The sequence below is a fragment of the Chionomys nivalis genome, chromosome 11 (genome assembly GCF_950005125.1).
Source record: "Chionomys nivalis chromosome 11, mChiNiv1.1, whole genome shotgun sequence".
NCBI classification, from domain to species: Eukaryota; Metazoa; Chordata; class Mammalia; order Rodentia; family Cricetidae; genus Chionomys; species Chionomys nivalis.
Genome location: NC_080096.1, coordinates 73,965,263 through 73,988,371, shown reverse-complemented (window position 1 = coordinate 73,988,371; position 23,109 = coordinate 73,965,263). Strand labels below are relative to the sequence as shown.

The 23,109-nt window shown below is 41.0% G+C and overlaps 1 protein-coding gene across 1 annotated transcript in view; it reads right to left on the bottom strand.

Annotated features, from left to right (window-relative positions):
- LOC130884378 (CDK5 regulatory subunit-associated protein 2-like) overlaps nucleotides 1-23,109 on the bottom strand; it is a 69,759-nt gene that overhangs the window by 25,340 nt on the left and 21,310 nt on the right. The window contains exon 4 of the mRNA XM_057785466.1: nucleotides 3,045-3,121. Coding sequence (XP_057641449.1) covers nucleotides 3,045-3,121 — 77 coding nt within the window. The remainder of the gene's footprint in view (nucleotides 1-3,044; nucleotides 3,122-23,109) is intronic.

Genomic DNA, 23,109 nt, shown 5'->3' with positions numbered 1-23,109 from the left:
TAATGGTCTCTAGGGACACACTACTAGAAGGGGAATCCCTGAGCCCAAGGGTAGTAAGCACACTATAATACTCTTGATGGCAGCTGCCAATTTTCCCACTTAGTACTCTTACACCAGAGGTATAGAAGGTGGTACAGGAACCAATGGGCAAAGAAGCAGCATGCAACAAGCAGATCTGTGAGGTTAGCATTTGCATGCTCCACCTTGCACCAGCCTGAGGGCGAACGTTTTAAGTACACTAAAATGGATCCAGCACACACTATGACTTAGGGTGGGAAGAGGGACTTGGGTGCAAGCACCCTGCACCTGGTATTGTGATATTAAATGCCCAGGGCACTGGGCTGTGGCCTTAGAATGTTCTCTCTGTGGGACAATCAGGCAGGCATGACACTAAACCAGACACAGGGCCATGAGCAGTGATGCACAAAGAGAGGTGCTGGCTGCAGCTGTGACACTTCAGTCCTCACTGCATCCTCAATAGCTGCAGTCTCCAGAAGGAAAACTGAGGAAATGGCTCCACCTAAAGCTGGCTTCTCAGAAAAACAACAGCAGAAAAATTAAAACTCCTTGCCACTCAGTACCTCACTTGACTCCAGGAGTATATAAATTCCCCTAACCCAAAGCCCTGTAACCAGATGCTCACACACGGGACCACGTGAACGATTCACCCAGAACAGGGCACCCAAAGGGCTCTCCTGGCTGTCCAAGCTCCCACAGAAATCACCTGCAAACAGAGCCCTTTTTAAAGAGTTTTCCTTTCAGCAAGGCTTCAGAAAGCCACCACAATATCACATTAATAGAATCCAGTGTGAATAACTGAAAGGAGGAACACCGGCTCGGGCTGGACAGATCTGCTTCTAAATTCTCAGTCTATCCCAACCCCACTGTGGCTCTGGGTAAATTTTCTAGCCTCAGTAAATAAGTTGTTACACCTCAGTCTCCTCATGTGACAAATGAGATGATTACCTCTTGGAACAAGGGGTCCTCTGCAGGCCTGCCTCAGTACTCTGCAGGTCCCCCCTCCCACCCTGCTGGGAGGCCTCTCCTGTGAGACCAGACCAGCACCAACCCTGCTGTGCTGCTGAGAGGCCTCCTGCCACCTCTCAGCTGGAGTCTGAGTTCAGAATAGATCAGTCCCTGCCAGAACCTAGGCCAACATGCTCACTTCCTGATCACTGCCCTAAGTGTCCTCAGCCCCCCCTCACTCAGCTCACTTCTGGGACCAGGGCTGTCTCCAGTTCACAGTGACTCACAGTCATTTCCATCACTCTTCAAGGGGCATTTCAGATCACAAGAAGAACTGTGGACTGCCTCCTCTCTTTCCCAAGCTGTAGACAAAGATTTTTACCTTTTTTGCATGTCTGAATATGTGGCTCGCACACATGTGTATGAAGGACAAACAGTGACACTGTCTTCTATTGCTCTCAACCTTATTTTTTTAAACAGTGTGTGTCACTGACTCTGTAACTCCTTAAACATCAGCCCCATCTCCCCTGCCACCCCACCTCAGGTTACAAACACCTTTCCCAGATTTGATATGGGCTCCGGGAATCCAAACTCAGGTCCCTGTACTTCCACAACAAACACTTAGCACACTTAGCACCCCTCCAGCTCCTAAACAGATGTTTCTGGTTCTGAATTCCTTCTACCTGGGTGCTCAGGATGTTTTAGCCCTGGGGCTTTATAGCGCCCTGTATGGCCCCTTCCCTCTGCTGCACTCTGGACTCCTTTCCATCAGCCCAGATCTAATCATGACATTTCATAGCCTGAATCACATAAGCTGTCAAGAGGCTGTACAATTTTGAACAACTACTAGCATTATTCACTTTGTTTTGTTTTAGTTATACCAATAAAATAAATTCACAATAATAAATGTTCCAACGTTTATTTATCATCTTTGTATTTTACAGTTACTGTAGCAATAAAATTTATACTCAGCAGTATGGTACAATTTGCCTCTGTTAATGGAATTATTATTTTTTGTTTGTGTTTTAAAGCTACAAGATAAAATTTACTCCCATCAATATGATTGCTTTTGTTTTTATTGTAACTGATACACAGAACAATGGAAGACCAGCACACAAATATGTTTACTTCACATCAAGCCAGAGTGGGCTCAGGAGCTGCAGCAGAGCCAACTTGCTACAATCCTGGGGCAAACTCTGGGCACATTCTGGGGTGTCCACTTGTCACACAAGCCTCCAGCACACCTCTAGAACACCCCACTTGCTCATAGTGTGCCTCAGGGGAGCCTACAGCTATGGGGTTGGGGTGTGAGTCAGTGTCCCTGGACAGCTTCATTGTATGGTGCTAGTAATTCTGTGGAGTCAGCCGGTCTACAGGTCGGCACTCAATAAAGATTTAAATAAATTAACTTATTAATGGATATAGTAGGTTTCTAACTTTTAAGCATTAAAACCCAACAATCTCCTTTAAACAACATACTACAAGAGTCCCTAGGAGACAAAACAGGCTTAAAACAAGTTACTAGCTGAAACCCTCCCTCTGCCTCCCACCCTTACCCGTAAACCCCCTCTACTCCTTGGCATTTTCATCAGTGAGAACGAATGAGCTCCCAAAACACAACACAGGTGGCTTGACTCTCACAAACACTGCTAGGGAAGGAGCTAGACCCAAAAGAGAACCTATTGTATGATTCCATTTATATAGAGTTCAAAAATAGGCAGAACAAAGTAATTGTGTTGAGAGTAGTGGGTGTCCTGGGAAAAGGGAGAGGCTATGAGAACATGAAGGCAAGGGGGCTTTCTGGAAGCTTGATGATGCTTTCTTTCTGGCTCAGATGGGGGTCTCACATATGTGCTTGCTTCATACAAATTCATCACCCTTTCCTTAACTCCTGTACATCTTCCTATAACTACAATACTTTAAAAACAGTTGACAAACAATTTAATAAAAACTACAAGCTCCAAGGAAAACAATCAGAAGACAAGTCACTTAGAGAAGCAGCTGGTTGTGCTTCACTGCCCAGCCCAACACCCACCCGTGGGACCCAATGGCCAAGCTCTTGGTTGACAGGTACTCACGAGGCACTGATGAGTAACTGATCTCTCTCCTGGAGCTTCTGCTTCAGACTTTCCACTTCCACCTTGAGTTCAATGTTCTTCCAGAGCGATAAGGTAAGAAAAGACACAGTGTAAGGTGCAGGAATAGCAAGCACTGATGGCGGACAAGCTACTCTGGCCTGGACTGACTATGCCACACTTGCAATAGCAGATGTTACACTCAAAAGCCTCATTAGCCCTGAGGCACAGAAAAAGGGAATTATTAAGGACTGGTGGTCTCAAGAGAAAGCCCTGGATTCCTTAGAACTTGGAACAATGATGTAATTGTTCCAGTATCTAACAGCCAGAGCATTCAATCACCTAGGCACAAATGTCACACTAGCGGGGCTGCTGTAAAAATTGTTTGCCCTCCACCAAGCAAATTTACAGTCTGCTTTTCCCATTCGAAGGCAATTACTCCTAGCTGTTTACAATCACGCATGTGGTTGTTGCAGGAAGAGTGTGCTACAGACTTAACGAAAATAAAATAAGACTTGTGAATGGATAAATGGGAGACCTCAGTATGGCCTGTCACATTTCAGTATGAGATTTCAGGACACTCACAAAAAGCCCCAGCTTAGGTGGGAAGCCATCTCTAAGGGATATCACAGTGTCATTAACCTTTTTTCCCTTAAGGGACTGGAACAAAGGAAGTCACACATGGCCCTGGGCTCACAACTGACTCACATGAGAACACAAAGACAGAAATTTTGGCAGGTGGCAGTCAGTGGGAGGCAACAGGGACATGGTAGGCTTCCGACTTTGCCCCAAATGCAGTCGAGAGAGCATACACAAAGCAGTCATGTCCTGGAGACTAGCAAACGGCATGCAGAGGAGTGATAGCAAATCGAGATCTCTCTGAATTCTCACTCTTATTTTTTTAATAATGCATGCGGATTTTACATTTTCTTCTACCACATTTGCATTTTTAAAATAATAACACTTTTATAAAATTTATAATCCAAAGGACATGTCTCCTTCCTTCCTGCCTAGCGGCTCTGGGGAGAGGAGCACGCACAGTCAAGAGTACAGCCCACACTGAAGGACACGGGCCCCTTCACAGTGGACACTCGTGTATTCACTTCACACACATCTGAGTGCTAGCGGCTCTGGGGAGAGGAGCACGCACAGTCAAGAGTGCAGCCCACACTGAAGGACACGGGCCCCTTCACAGTGGACACTCGTGTATTCACTTCACACACACCTGAGTGCTAGTGGCTCTGGGGAGAGGAATACGCACAGTCAAGAGTGTAACCCACACTGAAGGACACGGGCCCCTTCACAGTGGACACTTGTGTATTCACTTCACACACACCTGAGTGCTAGTGAAGGGTGTAGCATTAAGGACGCTGAAGTCAACATGACAGACCCTGAGAATAACGCAGCCAGCAGGGTGACCCTGTGCCTGTCCTTAGAGACACATCCAGGGGATGAGAAAGGAGAGCTGTGACTGTCAGATCCCATACTGTCCAGGGAGGGCCGAGGTGTCCAAGGTGCCCACTGTGAGGGGAGGACTGGAGAACCACATACACACTGAAGGAAGCCTGTACTTCTCCTTCGCTGTCAGACCGGAATGCAAGCCTGCCCATGAGGCAGAATTTCTCTCTAGAACAACTGTCCCTTTGCATGACAGACAAGACCCGGAGTGGTGGGGCACAATATCTCCATGTGTGCCTCTGTCAGGAACACCCCACAGCCTTGGGTTCTTCCACCAGCTCCCACAGAGCAGAGCAGGTGTGGGCGCTGACAGAGTGTGTTCTAAGAGCATGGCTTGTGCCTGACTCGATGGCTAGCTAGCCATTGCACAGTATGGTAAGGTTGGACAGCCTAGGCTATTACCCTAACTTCAGGAATAAAGAAAGACTATCTACTCTCAGAATTGCTCTTCAACACCACATTTAAAGTCCTGAGCAGTGTAATAAAGTGCACAAGTGTGCACACACACTCACGCATATGTGAAATTTAAGGTACTCACATTAGATAGAAAAGAGAGCTGAAAGAATCCACAAAATGTTTCTAGCACACAAAAGTAACTTTGGCAAGGTCAGCATGCAAATTTATTCCATTGTATTTCAAAAGAGTAGCAAAAATGACCATAAATTGAAAATTTTATGAAGCAGCGCCAATAGATCCAAAAATGAAAGCCTTCAGTATTAATAAGACACATAACTGTGTACTTAAAAATACAAAGCATTGCTGACACCTCCACAACCAACGGAAGTGATTTTCTTGCAAGTGAAATTCCAGATTGGAAGACTCTACTTAACAAAATATCAATTGTCTTGAAATTTACTTAAAGATTTAACACAAATTCTATTAAAATACTAGCAGGATTTTTGTAAACACAGGCAAACTGATTATAAAGTTTACTTGAAATAGTGAAGAGCCAGAGAAATTGAAGCCACCTTGAAAGAGGAGAATGTAACATGAAGGTTGGAAATACTGAAATGAACCCTCCAAATGTGGTCAGGTGAGTTCTGTTATAATGAGTGATAGCAATCAAAAGAAAAAGCAAGTTGGGAGTTGCTTCAGGAGCTTAGGGTGTCTGCCTCCAAGGCTGGGAACCTGTTTGATCCTTAGAACCTACACAGTAGAAGGAAAAGCTGTCAAGTTGCCCTCTGACCACCTCAGACTCACTGAGCTGCAAACTGTCCATGCACACACGATAAAGAAACAAAAAACAAACTAACTAACAGATTAATGAATGAAAGGGAGAAAGGAATGTCTTCCTTTCAACAAATGGTTGGAATTGGATATCCTTTTATGAACATTCACCTTGACCTAAATTACATTTTAAATAAAAGTTGATTTAAATGAACTAGCAGATCTAAATGTAACACATAAAATATAATTTTTTAAGAAAAAGATATATAAAACGAAATTGTTGGGCTCTAGAATAAGGCAAACAGTTCTTTAGATATAACACTAAAGGCATGATCTATAAAAAAAAATCAATACATTGGACTTCATTAAAATTAAATACTTGCTCTGAAAAACAGTGTTAAGAGAATGAAAAGGCAGTTGCACTCTGGGAGAAAATATTTGCATATCACATATCTACAGTGGAATTATATCCAGAATACACAATATTTCTCCAAATATAACTGTAAGAAAACAACTAAAAACCTAATTTTTCTTGGAGGAAAAAAAGGCAAAAGACTTGAGCAGAAAGTACACAGCAGAAGATATGCAGATGGTAAATAGGCACACACAAAAAAATCATTCAACATCTTTAGCTTTTAGGGAAATATAAAACCATAATGAGACGCACATCTATTGTAAGGGCTAAAACAATATTTTAATTGACAACAGCAAATGCAGAAGAAAATGAGAAGAAGGCAGAATTCTCTCTCTCTCTCTGGGATGAAAAAGGGAATGGCCACACCAATTAAGAGTTGGGCAGTGTCTGACCAAAACCTACACTTACTACACTTATCAATGACTCTGCAATTTCACTCCTACTTACTCTAAAGAATGAAATCTATGCTCACACAGAAACCTCAACACAGTTACTGCACTTGATTTCTAAGCATAGGAAACTGGGAAGAAGTCACCAGCCCTTCCAAACCCTAATGGACAAACAGTCACCAATACTTAGAAACAGCAGTCACAGCTACGAAACGCAGACCATGAACGGATTACAATGACATGCCACCAGAAAAAAAGACTGTCCCAAACATTACATTAACACATGCTTCCATGTATGTGATATTCCAGGAAATGGAAAATGATAGGAATGGAGAAAACACAACACTAGCTGTCAGAGGTTGATGGCAGAGAGAGGGTTTGACCACAAAGAGGCAACACAAGGAAATTGTGTTACTATGGAATTGCTGTAAATGCTGACAGTGGTGACAGTTACAAAAGCCTAGAACTGTACATTTACACACACATACACACACAAACAGAAAAAAATACAATCATAGATATCTTAGTTACTATCAGTTACAGTTGAACACACAAGTTAAAATACATCCAATACTTAAAACTGGTAAAATTTACTTTATATAAATTTATATTTCAATGAAGTTGAATAAGATAGACCTAGTGTACACAGTGAGTTCCAGACCAGACAGAAAAATGTTATCTAACAACAACAACAACAACAAATAAAGATAATTGACATAATGCAATTGAAACATGGTTAAAATAGGAAGAGCCAGACTTGGACTCTATCACATCTTCACAAAGACATAGTCATCAAATCCCCCCCCCCTTTTTTTTTGACAATTTAAAAATAGTTAATGTCACATACTATTCTGTTTTTAAAGATTTATTTATGTGTGCAGTGTCTGTGTGAGTGTATGAACATGTGTATACAAGCACATGGAGACCCGAGGAGGACATCAGATAACCATTTCTACCACTATCTGCCTATTCCTTTGAAACTATGTCTCTTCTTGAACCTGGACTCGTATAGAATGAAGCCAGAAAGCCCCACTGATGGTCCTGTCTCTGCCGACCTTGAAGCCTGGGTTACAGGCACGTGCAAGACTCCTAGTTTTGGCCGGGTGATGGTGGCGCACGCCTTTAATCCCAGCACTTGGGAGGCAGAGGCAGGCGGATCTCTGTGAGTTCGAGACCAGCCTGGTCTACAAGAGCTAGTTCCAGGACAGGCTCCAAAACCACAGAGAAACCCTGTCTCGAAAAAACCAAAAAAAAAAAAAAAAAAAAAAAAGACTCCTAGTTTCATAGGTGATAGGATCCAAAGCAAAGGTTCTTAACCACTGACCCATCCTCTCCATATCCCATCTGCACTATTCTTCTTAACAAACACAGTTTTAGGACTGGATAAATGACGAGCATATTCTAGGTGTAATATACTTTTCAAGCTTTCTACCCGTGTCCTCTTGTTAATAATACTTAAGGCTTCAATTTTGTGATTAATAGAATAGCACAAGAAACAACTGGAAGGTTCATTAAAGCCCCTTTGCAAACTTTGTTTTCCCTCTTTTTTTTTTTTTAAGAGAACCTTCTTTTTTTATTATTTCAGTAAGAAATCATGGGACTTGGTTCAGGTACAAAAAAATTAAATCTTGGGTTCAGTTTGGGATTCAGCAAATTAGCACCATTTGCTCTGGTTTGGGGTTTGAGGTTTAGATCAAGTCTACGGGAAGCAGCAATCTGGGACACCCCATACCACAAGCCTGACATGCACAAGCTTTGTGGTTCCACTTGAGGGACAAGGGTAGGGAAAGACTGTCCACTCACAGTCTTTCCCTACCCTTGTTTTCCCTCTTTTTATTACTTAAAAATTCCAATCCAAATTCTCACTCCCTTCCCTCCTCCCAGTCCCCCCTCTCTCTCTCCACAGATTCTCCCCAGACCCTTCCAACCCTAAGGGAGGTGCCATGCCCCCTGCTCTGTGGAAACTCCAAGGCCTTCCCTACTACATCTAGTCTGAGCAAGGTTTACATCCAAAGAGAATAGGATCCCATGAAGCCGGTATATGCGGTAGAGACACATCCCAGTGTCACTATCAGTGGCCCCTCAGTCTGCCGCAGTTGTCAGCCCCCTTCAGAGGGGCTTGGTTGTTCCCATGCTTATTCACTCCCAGTCCAGTTGGAGTTGACTGAGTGAGGTGACCCAGTGCCAAAAAATACTACCATTAGCTCAAGCAAACTGTTTCAGTGGATGACCCCTTCATGGCCTTGAATTCCTTGCTCATACTCTCACTCCCTCCACTCTTCAACGGGATCTTGAGAGATCAGTCAAGTGTGGGTCATTGCCTCTGTTCCCGTCTGTTGTGGGACAAAGCTTCTATGGTAATATTTAAGATAATCATCAGTCTGACTACAGGGTAAGGTCAGTTCAGACACCCTCTCCTCTATTGCTTAGGGTCTCAGTTGGGTTCATTCCTGTGGGTTCTTGGGCATTTTTCTAGAGCCAGGTTTCTTGCTAACTCCATAATGGTTCCCTAGATCAATATATCTCTTTCCTTGCTCTCATATCTGTACTTCCTCCATCTTGACCATCCCATTCCCTCAAGTTCTCCTCCACACCCCTTCTCCCCCCCCCCCACAGCTCCGAAATTTTTGTCTGATTCTAATTTCCAGGTGGGTCTATATATGTTTTTCTTTGGGTTCACCTTATTACTTAGTTTCTCTAGGATCCTAAGCCATAGGGTCGTTGCCCTTTGTTTATGACTATTATCCACTTATGAGTGAGTACATACCATATTCGTTTTTTCTGGCACTGGGTCACCTCACTCAGGATAATGTTTTCTAATTCTATCCATTTGCATGCAAAATTCAAGATGTCATTTTTTTTTACTGCTGAGTAGTACTCTAATGTGTAGATGTGCCACACTTTCTTTATCCATTCTTCAGTTGAGGGGCATCTAGGTTGTTTCTAGGTTCTGGCCATTACAAAAAAAAAAAAAAATGCTGCTATGAACATAGTTGAACAAATGTCTTTGCAGTATGATTGAGCATCTTTTGGATATATTCCCAAGAGTGGAATTGCTGGATCCTGAGGTAGGTTGATTTCCAGTTTTCTGAGAAACTGCCACACTGATTTCCATAGTGGTTGCTCAAGTTTGCATTCCCACCAGCAATGGATGAGTGTTCCCCTTGCTCCATAACCTCTCCAGCATGAGCTGTCATTAGTGTTTTTGATCTTAGCCATTCTGACAGGTGTAAGATGGTATCTCAAGGTTGTTTTGATTTGAATCTTCCTGATAATTAAGGACAAAGAACATGTCCTTAAGTATCTTTTGGCCATTTGAAATTCTTCTGATGAGAATTTTGTTTAGTTCAGTATACCACTTTTTAATTGGGTTATTTATAATTTTAATGTCTAATTTCCTGAGTTCTTCATATATTTTGGAGATCAGTACTTTGTCTGATGTGGGGTTGGTGAAGATTTTTACCCATGTGTCTTTTGCTTTACAGAAGCTTCTCAGTTTCAGGAGGTCCCATTTATTTATTGTTGCTCTTATTATCTGTGCTACTGGGGTTATATTTAGGAAGTGGTCTCCTGTGCCCATGCATTGAAGGTTACTTCCCACTTTCTCCTCTATCAGGTTCAGTGTGGTAGGATTTATATTGAGGCCTTTAATCCATTTGGACTTGAATTTTGTGCAGTGGCGACAGATATGGATCTATTTTCATTCTTCTATAGATTGACCTCTAGTTATGCCAGCACCATTTGTTGAAGAGGCTTTCTCTTTTCCATTGTATCTTTTTTGCTTCTTTGTCAAAAATCAGGTGTTCATAGGTGTGTGAATTAATATCCGGGTCTTCAATTCAATTCCATTGGTCAACGTCTCTGTTTTTATGCCAATACCAAGATATTTTCATTAATGTAGCTCTTTTATAGACCTTGAAGTCAGGGATGGTAATGCCTCCAGAAGTTCTTTTATTATACAGGATTGTTTTGGCTATCCTGGGTTTCTTGTTTTTCCATATGAAATTGAGTATCATTCTTTCAAGGTCTGTGAAGAATTGTGTTGGAATTTTGATGGGGACTGCACTGAATGTATAGATTGCCTTTGGTAAGATTGCCATGTTGATCCTTCCTATCCAAGAGCATGGGAGATATTTCCATTTTCCGGTATCTTCTTCAATTTCTTTCTTCAAAGACATAAAGTTCTTGTCAACTAGGTCTTTCATGTCCTTGTTAGGGTTACTCCAAGATATTTTATGTGATTTGTGGCTACTGTGAAAAGTGATGTTTCTCTGATTTCCCTCTCAGCTTCTTTATCCTTTGTGTATAGGAGGGCTACTGATTTTTTTTGAGTTGATCTTGTATCCTGCCACTTCACTGAAGGTATTTATCAGCTGTAGGAGTTCTCTGGGAGAGTATTTGGGGTCACTTATATACACTATCATATCGTCTGCAAATGACGAAAGTTTAACTTCTTCCTTTGTGATTTGAATTCCCTTGATCTCCTTATGTTGTCTTATTGCTACTGTTAAAACTTCAAGAACTAAGTTGAAGAGATATGGAGAGAGCAGACAGCCTTGCGTCATTCCTGATTTTAGGGGAATCACTTTGAGTTTTTCTCCATTTAATTTGATGTTAGCTGTTGGCTTATTGTATTTTGCTTTCATTATATTTAGATATAATCCTTGTATCCCTAATCTCTCCAAGACCTTTATCATGAAGGAATGATAAATTTTGTCAAATGCTTTTTCTGCATCCAGTGAAATGATCATATGGGTTTTTTCTTCTTTCATTTTATTTGTATGGTGGATTACACTGATTGATTTTCGTATGTTGAAACAGCCCTGCATCTCTGGGATGAAGCCTACTTGATCATAATGGATGATTTTTTTTTAATGTGTTCTTGGATTTGGTTTGCCAGAATTTTTTTGAGAATTTTTGGATCCATGTTCATTGTTATGGTTAATTGTCACTTTAAGAGACAAGCCAAGCCCACTCCTGGTGACCTCTGCCCTCCTCTTGCCATTTTGATTCTCACTGTTCCCTTTTGGTGCACGCACACCCTCTCTCCTGCTCCCTTCTCTGTCTCTCTTTCTCTTCTCCTTCTTCCCGCACCACCTCTCTCCTCTAAATAATAAATATCCAATTCTATTCTGTACAATTTGTCTGTTCATGTACCTTCTACCTGCTGCCTGCTCATACCCCTGGGCTCACTGGGACCAGCATGCCCAGGACCAGGCACTGCTCGGGAACCAGCAGCCGTCTCTGCCTGGGACTAGCTGCTCTGTGGGCCCTTTGCCTACTGCTGCCCAGGATCTTGCAGCATTTTTAACATTCATGAGTGAGATTGGTCTGTAATTCTTTCTTGCTTGAGTCTTATGTGCGGTTTTGGTCCAGGGTAACTGTAGCTTCATAAAAAGAGTTTGGCAGTGAGCCTTCTGTTTACACTATTATGTGGAACACTTTGAGGAGTACAGGTATTAGCTCTTCTTGAAAGTTCTGGCAGAATTCAGCAATAAAACCATCCGGCCCTGGGCTTTTTTGTTGGGAGGTTTTTGATGGCAGCTCCTATCTCCTCGCAGCTTATAGGTCTATTTGAATTGCTCACCTGGTCTTGATATAATTTTGGTAGGTGGTATCTAAAAAATTGTCCATTTCTTTTACATTTTCCAGTTTTGTGGAGTACAGATTTTTGTAGTAGGACCTAATGATTCTCTAAATTTCCTAAGTATCTGTTGTTATGTCCCCCTTTTCATCTCTGATTTTGTTAATTTGGATGTTTTCTCTCTGCCTTTTGATTAGTTTGGATAAGGGTTTATCAATCTTGTTGATTTTCTCAAAAAAAAACAGCTCTTTGTTTTATTGATTCTTTGGATTGTTTTCTGTGTTTCTCTTTTGTTGATTTCAGCCCTCAACTTGATTATTTCTTGTCTTTTCCTTTTGGGTGAGTCTGCTTCTTCTTCTTTTTTTTTTTTTTTCTAGAGCTTTCAGGCATGCTGTTAGGTCACTGATGTGAGCTTTCTCCATTTTCCTTATGTGGGCACTTAGTGCTATAAACTTTCCTGTTAGCACTGTTTTCATAGTGTCCCATAGGTTTGGATATGTTGTGCCTTCATTTTCATTGAATTCAAGGAAGATTTTAATTTCTTTATTTATTTCTTCCTTGACCCAGGAGTGGTTAGGTAGTTGACTGTTCAGTTTCCATGAGTTTGAATTCTAACTTTACTCTATGGTGATCTGATAAGATACAGTGTATAACTTTAATTTTTTTTATATCTGTGGGTGTTTGCTTTGTTACCGAGAATGTGATCAATTTTAGAGAAGGTTCCATGAGGTGCTGAGAAGAAAGTATATTCTTTTTTGTTTGGGTTGAATGTTCTATAGATGTCTGTTAAGTTCATTTGATTCATTACATCTGTTAGTTCTCTTATTTCTCTGTTAAGTTTCTGTTTATTTGACTTGTCCAATGTTGAGAGAAGAGTGTTGAAATCTCCTACTATTAGTATGTGGGGTTTGATGTGTGATTCAAGTTTCAGTAATGTTTCTTTTACATATGTGGGTGCACTTGAATTAGAGGCATAGATATTCAGGATCGAGACTTCATCTTGATCAATTGTTCCTGTTATGAGTATAAAATGTCCTTCTCCATCTCTGATCCTTTATATGTTACTTGACCTTTTTCTTTTGTGGCTCTTAATATGTTTTCTTTGTTATGTATGTTTTGTGTTTTATTATTTTATGGTGAGGGGATTTTTTTTTTGATCCAGTTTATTTGGTGTTCTGTAATATTCTTGTACCTTCATAGGTATATCCTTCTTTAGGTTGGCAAAGTTTTCTTGTATAATTTTGTTGAATATATTTTCTGTGCCTTTGAGCTGGAATTCTTCTCCTTCTTCTAACCCTATTATTCTCAGGTTTGGTCTTTTCATGGTATCCCAGATTTCCTGAATGTTTTGTGTTAAGAATTTGTTGGATTTAGTGTTTTCTTTGACTACTGAGTTTATTTCCTCAATAGAATCTTCAGCGCCTGAGATTCTTTCTTCTATCTCTTGTATTCTGTAGGCTATACTGGTCTCTGTAGTTCTTATTCCTTTACCCAGATTTTCCATTTCCAGAGTTCCCTCGATTTGTGTTTTCTTTATTACCTCTATTTCGTATTCAAATCATGAACTGTTTCCTTCACCTATATGATTGCTTTTACTTGGTGTTCATGGGTTTCTTTGAGGGATTTATTAATTTCTTCCACCTTTTTGTTTGTCTACTCTGTTTCTTTAAGGGAGTTTTTAACTTCCTCTTTAAGGGTCTCCATTATTTTCATTAAGTAACGTTTAAAGTTGTTTTCTTCTACTTCTTCTGGGTTAGGATGATCAAGTCTTCCTGTTGTGTGTCTGCTGGGTTCTGGTGGTACCATGTTTCTTTTTAGGATGTTGGAGGAGTTCTTGCATTGGTGCCTTTCCATCTCTTCCTTATGTCTCTTATATCCACCAAAAATTGGTCTCCATGGAGCTCGCAGGGAATGATACTTTAGGAGTGAGGTAGATGGATGTCTAGCAGAACAGCTGCCTGCTGGTGCTATGAATGCCGACGGCACCTGGGGAGGGGGAGCCCCTGGCCTTTCTCCCATGTGGAGGTTTTAGGGAGTAGGGGTCCGGGGTCCCAGGGCCACTGTTGTCTCACCTACTAAGTCCACCATGTATTGGTCTCCATAGAGCTCGCAGAAAACAATGCATTGGGGTCCTTTTAAATGTTTTAAGAAAACAGCATGTAAAATATTCATTCAAACAAAATTCCACCAGGCCAGATGCTTCCTATAAAGAGAAACCTTATTCTATTACTCAGCTATCAATAAAATATTTATGGCAATAGCTAGAATGGTCCTAACAACCCTTGAAAAATACTTGTCCTATTTAAAGAGATTTTTTCAAGCATAAGGGAAGAGCAAATGTGACTTCTTGAGGTCAAATAAATGTCAAACAGCCTAAATGAATAAAATTTGACACAAACATCATCTTTCTGGCCAGCTGACCAGCCAGCTCTCTGTCTAGAAACACTTGCCTCAAGTTTTCTCTGGCTGGTGTTTCCACAAACTCTTTGTTCTCCCCATCTTAGCAACACTAAGCTGCCACATTGACCACTCACCTTTCAACCCACCATACCTCAGAAGGAACATGTACTTGCTGAAACACAGGAGAGAACTAGAACATGGGCTGGAAGCTTGTGTCAAGGAAATACAACCTCACTGTCTTCAGTCAGACAGATCTGCTCATGCTACTCTCCTGCATAAACCTCTCTGTAGAAATGAGGCGAGCAGGCCTGCTTTTCATCCCGCTCGACTCCCGCATGGCTAGCTTTACACCCGAAATAACAACACACAAATTGTATTCATTTAAACTCTGCCTGGCCCATTAGTTCTAGCCTCTTCTTGGCTAACTCTCACATCTTGATTAACCCATTTCTATTAACGTCTGTAGCACCACGAGGTGGTGTCTTACTGGGAAAGATTCAGCATGTCTGACATGGCTACAGGCTCCATGACATCTGACCAGAGAGGAGAGGCATGCGATTGCCTCACTTCCCTCTTCCTCCCAGCATTCTGTTCTGTCTACTCTACCCACCTAAGGGTTGGTCTATCAAATGGCCAAGGCAGTTTCTTTATTAACCGATGAAATGAACACAAAACAGAAGACCCTCCTACATTGCTTCATTTGTTGTGTTTTTTTTTTTATTTCTGTTTGTTTTCCCCATCACTCTTAGATTCAAATATGTCCAAAGTGCTGTATGATCTGGATTCTACCCACCTTGTGAGACACACACACTCACACAGGTTTTTCAGAAAATAATTCAAACTACAATAGTGCTTTCCTTGTGTATAATTTCCCCCTCTATGAGAAACAAATTTTAGGGGTAGGAGGGCTTGATGTGGAAGAACTGAAAACTGCTTATCATGTAAGAGGAATAAACACTCCAAAATATAAAACCCACCAACTATGACTTAGAAACAGTGCTTAAAAGTAATCTAACACTAGGGATGCATCTGCCACAGTCCAGCCCTCAGAAACTCACACTGCTGAGATTGGCAGTCATCTAAAATGAGAGGATCCTATTTGCAAGATCTGCCTCTGGGAGACTCTGGTTCCCTCCTGTTCCCACTCTCCATTAAAGCCTTGGTTGGCCGGGCAGTGGTAGAGCATGCCTTTAATCCCAGTACTTGGGAGGCAGAGGCCAGTGAATCTCTGTGAATTCGAAGCAGGTCTGGTCTACAAGACCTAGTTCCCAGACAGTCTCAAAAGTTACAGAGAAACGCTGCCTCAAAAAACAAAACAAACAAAACAGCCTCCACAGGTTGCAAGCTCCAACCGAAGGAGAAAAAAAAAGTCAAATATACAAAAAACAAGGTCCACCTCACAGAAACATAAAGTACCTCCCTCCGACTGTTTCCTGACTTGCCAAACCTCCAAGACCAAAGCCCACTCTACCATGTCATTCCTTCAGAACAAGGGCTTTGGGATCATAGGAACCCACTCTGCTGCTGCTCGTGAGTTATGTGACCTTGGGAAGATTATCTCACATCTTTGAGTCACTGGTTAGCTTGTCTATAAAATCAGAATAAAATCAATTACCTTGAAGGGATGCTGTGACAACTAAAGGAGCTAAGCACATGGCAGAGCCGAGCAATAAACAATCAGTACACAGGACAGAGCTTTTAAAAGGAACCATTTCTCACTGCAGCCCTCCACAAGCACAGCTTTGGGTTAACATAATTTTTGTATCCTCTTTGCATGTACAGAAGCTGTCATATCTCACCAAGACATAACAAAGCGTATTCCCTCTTGTTTCCCAAACTTCATCTCTGGTGAGCAATACTATATATAAGAATGTTCTGCCAAAGCATCAAATGAGTTAGTGAAATGATGAGATGCTTTAGAATTTGTTTCTGATTCCAATACACTCCCTAGAGTCTTCAAACCATCAAGAACACTTCCCTAGGCAAATATCTACTTATTCACAAACAAAACTGCAGCAGAATATGATCTTAAAACTGGATCCCAGCCAAGTATGGTAGCTCATGCCAACAATCTTACTACCCACACATCTGAAGCTAGGGAATCATGGTGAGTTAAAGGCTATCCTGGGCAACATAGACAGTGCAGCAGATATGTGACTGCAGAGAAAAAAAAAAAACTGTCTCAAAACAAAACAAAACCAAAAAACTGAGGTCAGGAGACATGACTCAGTGGTTAAGGGCATGTACTGCTCTTCCAGAAGACCCGTGTGTGAGTCCCAGCACCCACATCAGACGGCACACAACTGCCAGTAACTCCAACTCCAGAGGGAATCCCATACCTCTGGACTCTTTGGGCACCTGCACACACATGCACATCATTAAACACACACACACATACACAATTTTAATAAAATTAAACCTAAAAAAGGAGCTGGTTTAAAAATAACTGAGTACACTACTATACCCAGCCAAGCTTTCGTTCACTATAAATGGAGAAAACAAAATTTTCCAGGATAAAAACAAATTTAAACAATACGTAGCGACAAATCCAGCCCTACAGAAAGTAATAGAAGGAAAATCACAACCCAAGGAGTCCAACAATGCCCACAATAACTCAGACATCTAATGACCCTTCACCAGCACAACTTGAAGAAGAGAAACACACAAACTCTACTACCAAAAAAAAGAAAGAAAGAAAGAAAAAATGACCGGAGTTAACAACCACTGGTCATTAATATCACTTAATATCAATGGACTCAACTCACCTATAAAGAGGCACAGGCTAAGAGATTGGATACGAAAACAGGATCCAACATTCTGCTGTTTACAAGAAACACACCTCAACCACAAAGACAGACATCTACTCAGAGTAAAGGGCTGGGAAAAGGATTATTAAGCAAACGGACCTAAGAAACATGCAGGTGTGGCCATACTAATGTCTAACAAAGATGACTTCAAACTAAAATCAATCGGAAGAAATGGAGAGGGACATTTTTTACTCATAACAGGAACAATTCATCAGGATGAAGTCTCAATCCTGAATATCTATGCCCCTAATATAAAAGCACCCACTTATGTAAAAGAAACAATACTAAAACTCAAGGCAGTCATCAAACCACAAACACTAATAGTAGGAGATTTCAACACTCCTCTCTCACTAATGGACAGGTCAATCAGACAGAAACCTAACAGAGAAATAAGAGGATTAAGGGAGGTAATGAATCAAATGGACTTAACAGACATCTATAGAACATTCCACCCAAATAGGAAAGAATATACCTTCTTCTCTGCAGCTCATGGAAACTTCTCGAAAATTGACCACATACTCGGTAACAAACTTACACAGTTACAAAAAAATGTTAGTAACCACCTGTGTCTTATCAGATCACCATGGATTAAAGTTAGAATTCAACAACAATGCTACCCCCAGAAAGCCTATGAACTCATGGAAACTGGACAGTCAACTACTGAACCACACCAGGATCAAGAAAGAAATAAAGAAAGAAATTAAAGTCTTTCTTGAATTCAATGAAAACGAAGACTCAACATACTCAAACCTATGGGACACTATGAAAGCAGTGCTAAGAGGAAAGTTCATAGCACTAAGTGCCCACTTAAAGAAAACGGAGAAAGCACACATTGGAGACTTAACAGCCCAACTGAAAGCTCTAGAAAAAAAAAGAAGCAGACTCACCTAGGAGGAGTAGAAGACTGGAAATAATCAAATTGAGGGCTGAAATCAACAAAAGAGAAACACAGAAAACAATCCAAAGAATCAATGAAACAAAAAGCTGGTTCTTGGAGAAAATCAACAAGATTGATAAACCCCTATCCAAACTAATCAAACGGCGGAGAGAGAATACGCGAATTAACAAGATCAGAAACGAAAAGGGAGACATAACCACAGACACAGAGGAAATTCAGAGAAGAATCATTAGATCTTACTACAAAAGCCTGTATGCCACAAAATTGGAAAATTTAAAAGAAATGGACACTTTTTTAGATAAGTACCATATACCAAAGTTAAACCAGGACCAGGTGAACAATCTAAATAGACCTGTTAGTCGCGAAGAATTAGAAGTTGTTATAAAAAACCTCCCTACCAAAAAAAGCCCAGGTCCAGACGGATTCAATGCAGAATTCTACCAGAACTTCCAAGAAGACCTAATACCTATACTCCTTAATGTATTTCACAATATAGAAACAAAGAAGTCATTGTCAAATTCCTTTTATGAAGCTGCAGTTACTCTGATACCAAAACCACACAAAGACACAACCAAAAAGAGAACTACAGGCCAATCTCACTCATGCGAAAATCCTCAATAAAATACTGGCAAACTGAATCCAAGAACACATTAGAAAAATTATCCATTATGATCAAATAGGCTTCATTCCCAGAGATGCAGGGCTGGTTCAACATACGAAAATCTATCAATGTAATCCATCATATAAATAAACTGAAAGATTAAAAAGTATATGATCATTTCATTAGATGCTGAAAAAGCATTTGACAAAATTCAACATCCCTTTATGATAAAGGTCTTAGAGAGATTAGGGATACAAGGGTCGTACCTAAATATAATAAAAGCTATTTATAGCAAGCCGACAGCTAACATCAAATTAAATGGAGAGAAACTCAAAGCTATTCCACTAAAATCAGGAACACGACAAGGCTGTCCACTCTCTCCATACCTCATCAATATAGTGCTTGAAATTCTAGCGATAGCAATAAGACAACATAAAGGGATCAAAGGGATTCAAACTGGAAAGGAAGAAGTTAAACTTTCATTATTTGCAGATGATATGATATTATGCAGTGTACATAAGCGACCCCAAAAACTCTAGCAAAGAACTCCTACAGCTGATAAATGCCTTTAGTAGCGTGGCAGGATACAAGATCAATTCCAAAAAATCAGTTGACCTCCTATACAGAAAGGATAAGGAAGCAGAGAAGAAAATCAGAAAAGCATCACGCTTCACGATAGCCACAAACAGCATAAAATATCTTGGGGTAACTCTAACCAAGGAAGTGAAGGATCTATTTGACAAGAACTTTAAGTCTTTGAAGAAAGAAATTGAGGCGGATACCAGAAAATGGAAGGATCTCCCTTGCTCTTAGATTGGGAGGATCAACAGAGTAAAAATGGCAATTCTACCAAGGGCAATTTATAGATTCAATGCAATCCCCAATAAAATCCCATCAAAATTCTTCACAGATCTTGAGAGGACATTAATCAACTTTATATGGAGAAACAAAAAACCCAGGATAGCCAAAACAATCTTATATATTAAAGGATAGTCTGGAGACATTACCATCCCTGACTTCAAACTCTACAGAGCTTCAGTATTGAAGATAGCTTGTTATTGGCATAAAAGCAGAGAAGTCGATCAATGAACTGAGTAGAAGACCCTGATTTTAACCCACAAACATGTGAACACCTGATTTTTGATAAAGGAGCTAAAAGTAGTCAATGGAAGAAAGAAAGCATCTTCAACAAATGGTGCTGGCAGAACTGGTTGTCAACCTGTAGAAGAATGAAAATAGATCCATATCTATCACCATGCACAAAACTCAAGTCCAATGGATTAAAGACCCCAATATCAGTCTGAACACACTGAACCTGATAGAAGAAAAAGTGGGAAGTACTCTACAACATAGGGGTACAGGAGATCACTTCGTACGTATATCCCCAGCAGCACAGACATTAAGGACAACATTGAACAAATGGGACCTCCTGAAACTGAGAAGCTTCTGTAAAGCAAAGGACACTGTCACTAAGACAAAAAGGCAACCCACTGACTGGGAGAAGATCTTCACCAACCCTGCAACTGACAAAGGTCTGATCTCCAAAATATATAAAGAACTCAAGAAACTAGACTTTAAAATGCTAACTAACCCAATTAAAAAATGGGGCACTGAACTGAACAGAGAATTCTCAATAGAAGAAATTCAAATGGCCAAAAGACACTTAAGGTCATGCTCAACCTCCTTAGCGATAAGGGAAATGCAAATTAAAACAACTTTGAGATACCATCTTACACCTGTCAGAATGGCTCAAATCAAAAACACCAATGATAGCCTTTGCTGGAGAGGTTGTGGAGTAAGGGGCACACTCATCCATTGCTGGTGGGAATGCAAACTTGTGCAACCACTTTGGAAATCAGTGTAGCGATTTCTCAGGAAATTTGGGATTAACCTACCACAAGATCCAATAATATCACTCTTCGGAATATACCCAAGAGATGCCCTATCATATGACAAAAGTATATGACATAGCAGCATTGTTTGTAATAGCCAGAACCTGGAAACAACCTAGATGCCCTTTAATGGAAGAATGGATGAAGAAAGTGTAGACTATATACATATTAGAGTACTACTCAGAGGTAAAAAACAATGACTTCTCGAATTTTGCATGCAAATGGATGGAAATAGAAAACACTATCCTGAGTGAGGTATCCCAGACCCAAAAAGAGGAACATGGGATGTACTCACTCATATTTGGTTTCTAGCCATAAATAAAGGACATTGAGAATATAATTTCTGATCCTAGAGAAGCTAAATAAGAAAGTTAACCCAAAGAAAAACGTATAGTCATTCGCCTGGATAGGGGAAGTAGACAAGATTGCTGGGCAAAAACTGGGAACTTGCGGGTGAGGTGGCATGGGGCTAAGGGGAAATGGGGTGAGAAACGTGAGAAGGGGAGGATGGGAGGAGCTTGGGGGAATGGGATGGCTGGGATATAGGAAGGGTGGATACGGGAGCAGCGAAATATATATCCTAACTAAGGGAGCCATCTTAGGGTTGGCAAGAGACTTGACTCTAGAGGGGCTTGCAGGTGTCCAGGGAGATGTCCCCAGCTGGTACCTTGGGCAACTGAGGAGAGGGAACCTGAAATGACCCTATCCTATACTGATGAATATCTTGCATATCACCTTAGAACCTTCATCTGGCGATGGGTCGAGATAGAGACAGAGATCCAATTTGGAGCAACGGACTGAGCTCTTAAGGTCCAAATGAGGAGCAGAAGGAGGGAGAACATGAGCAAGGAAGTCAGGACCACGAGGGGTGCACCCACCCACTGTGACAGTGGAACTGATCTATTGGGAGCCCACCAAGGCCAGCTGGACTGGGACTGAATAAGCATGGGTTGAAACTGGACTCTCTGAACATGGCAGACAATGAAGGCTGATGAGAAGCCAAGGACAATGACACTAGGTTTCGATCCTAATACATGAACTGGCTTTGTGGGAGCTTAGCCTGTTTGGATGCTCACCTTCCTGGACCTAGATAGAAGTGGGAGGACCTTGGACTTCCTGCAGGGCAGGGAATTTGGACTGCTCTCCAGTATCGAGAGGGAGGGGAAATGGAGTGGGGGGAGGAGAAGAGGAGTGGGGATAGGGGGAGGGGATTGGGGGAGGGGGCAATATTTGAGAGGAGGGGGAGGGAAATGGGAAATGGGGAGGAGGCAGAAATTTTAATTAAAAATTAAAAAAAAATACCAATTTTATAAAAATAAAAGAAAAATAACTGAGCAACATACGGAGCATAACCACCTCATCAGTCATTTCTCTGCCCATGCTTTTCAGTCTCTGCTCACAAATAACCATTTACAGTAGCACAGCACAGGTAAGACTGTAGATGCCACTGCTTTCATGTAATATTACACTGTAGGTATGTTTCACGTTGTTATAGAGCTAAACATATTTATCACTTTATTTAAGATTGTATACAAGTATATTGCCTGCATGTGTGTCTATGCACTATGTGTGTGCTAATGATCACTTTAAATGATTACACTAGGACTGGAGAGATAGCTCAGTCAGCACAAAGTCTGCTTGTTATGCAAATATAAAGACCCAAGTCTGACCCCCAGTATCCACTTAAAGCAGCCATGGGTGGCAATATAAGCCTGTAATCCTACACTAGGGAGGTAAAAACAGAAGAATTCCTGGCACTTGCTGGCTAAATCCCTAATTGCCAAGTTTGGAGAGAGACTTTTGTCTCAAAATGTAGGTTAAATGAAATTGCAAAAGGCATTCAGTGACAACCTCTGACCTTTATATACGCATATACACATGAACACACACTGATACACATAAACATGTGCTCCCCCCCCCCCACACACAGAGACAGTATAAAGTTTCGTTGACATCAGCGAGAGTCAATTATCAGCTTTACTCTACTGAACATTCATAGCTTCAGTGTGCTGTGGTAAAGGCTTCACAATCTGAAAGGTAAGGTGTAAACTCAGACCAGGCTCATAAGCAAGTCATTTCATCTTTGTAACCGCCACTTCCTCATTTATGAAATAGCCTTAAAACAAGCTTGGACCAAAGAGTCAGCGACGGGAAATGTAAAATATAATTTCCAGTTTTTCACAATTATACACAATGTGACAAAAAATAGCTTCGTGAACTGGGACTTTTTTTCCTTTCCCTTCCAGTGGGTTGGTTGTTTAGATAAATTTCCCCAAAATGGATTATTGGGCTCAAGAGTAATTTTATTTTTATAACTATCAAAATCTCTTTCCAAATGGCCTTCACAAAGATTGTAGAAATTTAGACTGCCCAGTCCACCATCTGGCAAGGTTTTTGGAGGGCATGGCCAGGACATGCAGGAGTCTGGGAACTCAAAAGGCTCAATCTAGGCCTTGC